The following is a 6,000-nucleotide window of genomic DNA, read 5'->3' as shown; positions in this document are numbered from 1 at the left end:
TAGCTTCTTATATACTTAGATTAGATTAGATTACTTACAGTGTGGAAACAGGCCCTTCGGCCCAACAAGTCCACACCGCCCCGCCGAAGCGTACCCACCCATACCCCTACATTCACCCCTTACCTAACACTATGGGCAATTTAGCATGGCCAAGTCACCTGACCTGCACATCTTTGGACTGTGGGAGGAAACCGGAGCACCCGGAGGAAACCCACGCAGACACAGGGAGAACGTGCAAACTCCACACAGTCAGTCGCCTGAGGCGGGAATTGAACCCGGGTCTCCGGCGCTGTGAGGCAGCAGTGCTAACCACTGTGCCACCGTGCTGCCCACTAAGATTAGATTACTTACAGTGTGGAAACAGGCCCTTCGGCCCAACAAGTCCACACAGATCCACCAAAGTGCAACCCACCCACCCAGACCCATTCCCCGACATTTACCCCTTCACCTAACACTACAGGCAATTTAGCATGGCCAATTTATCTAACATCCCCCTTTTTTTTATATTTTGGACTGTGGGAGAAAACCGGAGCACCAGGAGGAAACCCACGCAGACACGGGGAGAATGTGCAAACTCCACACAGTCAGTCGCATGAGTCGGGAATTGAACCCGGGTCTCTGGCGCTGTGAGGCAGCAGTGCTAACCACTGTGCCACTTCAATAAGGTCTTCTCCCGTCTTCCTAAACTCTAGCGAATCTGGGCCTAAACCGTTCAGTCTCCCCTCATGTGATAAACCTTTCATCTTTGGAATTAATCGAGTGGACTTCCTCTGAACTGTAGTCAGTCTTATTCTAGTTATTGCCTTGACTTCAGGAAATGAAGTATGTAAATGGCATTTTATCAATTTGAATTAAGCTTGTCTTCTATATGCCATCGAACTGCTTTATTTATTAGAAACGTATGGAATTAATTGCCAAACTGGAAGATAAAAGGCTGCAGGATTAGTTGGTATAAAACCATAACCCTCACCCTAACCTTCAGCATAATTGGCACAGAAACATTCTGTGATCATAAACCCCCAATCGATGCAGGTATATATTAGGGCAGCACGAATTATCGTAGCAAACAGCAAACAGCAACTGTCCTGGTGAAATAACTCACAGCAGAATTAGCAACTAAATTTCATGCTGATAACAATTCAAAAGAAAACAAATATTAGCCAAAAATTGATTGCAAATCGAATGATATTGAACGTGTGCAATTCCAAACCGTACAATTCGAGACATAAATCAATCCCCTCAGTTGTCTGAAATTTTGTAACCATCTTAAAAGTGCATTGTCTGGTTTATTAGCAATCCTTTCACATTGTGTAGACGCTGGCGCAACTGTGGAGTCTTTATTATGTAGGAGCACATATCAAAACATGGGTGATCAGTTAATTATTTGCAGTAAACTTAACAAAAGTTACACTGAAATGAAGCAATCAAGAATTCTCCTCATAAGCAGGCTCCAACATTGCTGATTTCAAACACATTGTTACAGTTCAGAAAAGGTGGTGAAAATGTTGTTCAAAATCCATGTTTCCAATGGAGAATGGAGGTGAAACAATGGGTGATGGAAGGGGAAGCCTTATAACTTAGGCCACATGCCTAGGCAGTGGTTGTACAATTAAATTCTGGGACTAAAACACAGAAGGTGTGGAGAATTGCAGAAATAGTAAAGTGATCTAGGGTTGGACAAGTTTACAGGGATTAGCAGTGGTGGAAACAAAGAGGAATATATAAACAAGAATTTGTTTCTTAAATGTAATTGATCCCATGACTGGTCGCTCTGGTAAGTTAACAGACATAAGCTGATAAGTGCACGGGACATTTTAAATGCAAAATGTTTCGATGTAGATCCAATGAGAAAGACAACGGTATTTGCTGTGATGATACTGTTCCTTTAACAAGGTTATGTTGTCCTTGGTTTAAGAAGGCAGAGATTCTGATTTAGAGTCATTGAGATGTACAGCATGGAAACAGACCCTTCAGCCCAATTCGTCCATGCCGACCAGATATCTCAACCCAATCTAGTCCCACCTGCCAGCGCCTGGCCCATATCTCTTGTCTGACTGGATGACTAACAGAGATTGCCTGAGGGAAAAGGTTTTCAGACATTTTTTTTGAAAAAGCTTGTACAATGAAATGGGTGTGGCCAGTTCTACCAGTTCAGGGATTTTTCCAATTTGATTTGGTTTTGAACGGGGGACCCAAAGGAACAGCTGCAGTGAAGATATGTTCCATGTTAATTCTCTCTCTGACACCTCTCTTGTAAGAATATGTGGTATGTTTTTGGGGATGTTGCAGGAAATTGGAACAGCACCGTAAAGTTGCGATAGAATCATTTGGGTTTTCAGGTAGGTTCGGTTATTCTATATTCTGTTCTCGTTTTCATTCAGTAGTCTGTGAATACATTCTGTTCTGTTTAAAACTGAGTGGTGTGACCAACTGCATCGCTGCTGGAATACCCACTTAACGCCTGCTTAAAACAGCTAGAAAAGTTAGGATCTAGGCTACTTCCTTGAAATGTTTTGAGGGGATCTGTCCTGGTCCATTACAATAAACATTTTAGGATTGTGTGTTGTAATTGGCTAGATAGGTGGTACAGAGGCACCTCGTTTATCCGAATATCAATTATCTGTATTTCGGATTATCCGAAGAAGATTTTAATGCCCCGATAGAAACATTACATCAACGGTGCGTTTCCAACACTGCTTGCGTCTTTTGTTTACAGTGATTACAAACGATCTTGGCTTACTGAAATGCTGCCAACAACAGTCCTGGACATCGATGGGAGCCCAGGAACGGACTCCAAATGACTGACCTCCTGCCCTCTCTCTCTCTCTCTCTCTCCCCCTCTCTCCCCATACTTTCCCTGTAGTTCTACCCAGTGGTGTACCCGAAACCCTCCTTCCCCAGATAATCTTTCCAACATTGTCCTGTACAGGGCAACGGTAAAACTTGTAAAAAGGTTGTGTGTGTGGCTGCGTCTGTGAGAGAGAGAGATTGTGTGTGTGATTTTGTGTGTCTTTGTGTATGTCTGTGTGTGTGTGTGCCTGTGTGTATTTGTGTGTGTGTGTATGTGTGTGTGTGTGTGTGCGTGTGTCTGTGTGTGTCTGTGTGTCTGTCGATATGTGTGTGCCTGTGCGTGTGCATATGTGTGTCTGTGTGTGTATCTGTGTGTCTGTGTATGGTTTTGTGTGTGTGTGTGTATTTGTGGGTCTGTGTGTGTGTTTGTGTGTCTGTCGTTACGTGTGTGCCTGTGCGTGTGCATGTGTGTGTCTATGTGTCTGTGTCTGTGTGTGTTTGTGTGCCTGTTTGTATGTCCCTATGGCTGTCTGTCCCTGTGTCTGTCTGTCTGTGTGTGTGTGTGGGTCTCTGTGTGTGCCTGTGTGTGTGTCTGTGTCTGTGTGTGTGTCTGTATCTGTGTGAGTGTCTGTGTGTGTCAGTGTGTGTCCATGTGTCCCTGTGTCTGTCTGTGTCTGGGTGTGTGTGTGTCTGGGTGTGTGTGTGTGTGCGTACGTGCAATTTGGAGACTCACCCCCCAAAAGGCAGCAGCAGTCTTATTGTTAGTGTCCCTTCCGACTGCCCCGGAGGAGGGGCAGGGGAGGACGGGTGGGGCACACGTGGGGTTGGTGGCTTGGGGGCAGACAGGGGACAGTGTTGGATGGGGTTTGGGGAGGGGGGTGGCGGGTGATTGGTGGGGGCAAATCGGGGTGTGGTGTTGGATGGTACTGGCGTTAGGCGGGGGACGGGGTTAGATGGGATTGGGGGCGGGCGGGCTGGGGTGGGGACAGACAGGGGGTGGTGTAGGACGGGAGGGCGGGCAGGGGACGGGGTTAGATGGAATTGGGGGTCAGGCTGGGGTGGGGACAGACAGGGGGTGGTGTACGATGGGGGACAGGGGAGGGGTTAGATGGGATTGGGAGGGTGGACCAGGGTGGGGGCAGACGGGGGCGGGGGGGTCGTGTTGGACGGGATCAGGACGGGCAGGGGTTGGATGGGTTTGGGGGTTGCGGGCAGGGTGAGGACTGGAGGGGGTTGGTGTTGGACGGGGTTAGGGGGAGTTGGGCAGGGTTGGGGGGCAGACGGGGGCAGGATTGGATGGGGTTTGGGGCCCTGCGGGGTGGGGGTGGCATTGGTGGACGGGGTTGGGGGACATGCGGGGAGAGGACATGGAGCGCGGTTGGGGGACAGGCTGGTGTGGGGGCAGTGTTGGTACATGGGGTTGGGGTAGACCAGGGAAAGGTGGGGGCTGCTGCCTCATCTCCTGGATGGGATGCGGACTTAACATAACACCCCGAGCCTCGGAGGAGAGACATTGAATCAATTAACCGATAATCAATTATCCGAATGAAGTAGTGCCCGCCCATCTCATTCAGATAATCGAGGTTCCTCTGTCTACTGTAAATTTATTTTTAAAAGTCTCTTGTTTTTCACCGGACAAGATGTGAACTGAACAAAAATGTTAAGTTTCAGAGGAGTTATGCACCAGTGGCTAATATAGTGCAACATGTCAAACCGATATTCCCCCACCTTGGAAATCGGAAAGGAAAATGTCAACAATTGGAAAATATTCAATCGGCACCATTTGCGAAGATGGAATCATTGATAACGATTCATGTCGATGACCTCTCAGCAGAGCAATGTAAAGCCTGGGGCACGTTCATCGCAAACATATATTGACCGAAGCAGTTCTGGTCAGGGAGAAGGAACCCTTCAATTTTTGAATTCCTTATCTAACCAGAAGGTGGTGAGACTGATGATCCAGCCAGAGAGGGCCAGTTGAAAGGCAGCAAAGAAAGTTATTATCCAATGATAACTGGACATGCAAGTCTGTAAGAGAACAGAAACATTGCCATGAGTGGTCTGACTGTTGTCTAATTACCCATCCCTAATTAACCAGAGGGCAGTTAAGAGTCAACCACATTACAGGGGGGGGAGGGCTGGAGTAATGCAAGTCAGGCCAAGTCAGAATGAATCGATGTGGCGGTGGAAAAAAAAAACACAAGTCAGGCAGCATCTGAGGAGCAAGAGAGTCAATGTTCGGGCATAACCCTTCTTCAGGACTGGAGAGGGAGAAGGAGGCTCAGAAATAACTAGGTCGGGGGAGTCCGGCTAGGGAAAAAGTAGGTGGGATTGGCGAAGGTAGATGATTGTGATAGGTCGGTGGAGCGGCTAGGTGGGAAGGTAGATGGACAGGTAGGTCAGGCCTGGAGGGTGGACCTTGGTCAGAGGCTTGGCACGAAGGGGAAACGTGCAAACTGGTGAATTCAACGTCGAAGCCATGTGGTTGTAGCCTCCCGAGGCGGAAGATGAGGTGTTCCTCCTCTAGTTTGCGGGTGGCCTTGAGTCGGTAGTGGAGGCCCAGAATGGACATAACATCAAGGGAGTGTGTGGGGGCATTGAAATGGATGGCTACAGGAAGGTGGAGGTTGTTTAGTGCCAGAGATGTTCCCTGAACCTTTCCGCACATTCTGCAAAGGAAAACAGCAAATACCGCAGAAACCCAGCAGGTCTGGCAGCATCGACAGAAACAGAAACAGAGTTAACGTTCTGAAAAAAGGGTCATAGGACTCAACGCTATTTTCTCTCCCCACAGATGCGGCCAGACCTGCTGAGTTTCTCTGGCAGTTTTTGTTTGTTTGCTTCAGATCTCCAGTTCTTGATTTTGTTTTCCAGGTAAAGCCAACAGTTTCTGACATGAGTGAACTATTTTTTGTCCTGACACTCAACACTTCTCCGAAGTTGTAGAAGCTCTTTTGGCTGGATTGCCTATTTGCAGCCATTTTTTTTTAGTCAGTCACAGTGCTGCTTTCTCCTTGGCTTGGCCCCTTTGCCCGGGTGGCCTCAGCTACGAGAAATTCTGCCTCTCCCACATAACTCATGAGCGATTTACCTGTAGGTACTTGCTAACCAGGGTGTGAATATTGTGTGCTTTGATTCACGGTCTGAGAACACTAGCCCATTAACGTGCAGTCTTGGCAAGTCCTCAACCCAGTAAAGGCAAGGACTGCA

General features: G+C 47.8%; 1 protein-coding gene across 3 annotated transcripts in view; it reads right to left on the bottom strand.

Moving 5' to 3' along the window:
• Positions 1-1,198: 1,198 nt before the first annotated feature.
• LOC140468540 (uncharacterized) overlaps positions 1,199-6,000 on the bottom strand; it is a 52,842-nt gene continuing 48,040 nt past the window's right edge. For all 3 annotated transcript variants that reach the window (XM_072564626.1, XM_072564629.1, XM_072564627.1), the window contains one exon: positions 1,199-4,818. In XM_072564626.1, coding sequence (XP_072420727.1) covers positions 4,702-4,818 — 117 coding nt within the window. In that variant the 3' untranslated portion in view covers positions 1,199-4,701. The remainder of the gene's footprint in view (positions 4,819-6,000) is intronic.

This window comes from Chiloscyllium punctatum, chromosome 47, assembly GCF_047496795.1.
Source record: "Chiloscyllium punctatum isolate Juve2018m chromosome 47, sChiPun1.3, whole genome shotgun sequence".
NCBI classification, from domain to species: domain Eukaryota; kingdom Metazoa; phylum Chordata; class Chondrichthyes; order Orectolobiformes; family Hemiscylliidae; genus Chiloscyllium; species Chiloscyllium punctatum.
The sequence above is the reverse complement of the archived record's forward strand: the minus strand, read 5'-3'. Positions and strand labels throughout refer to the sequence as shown.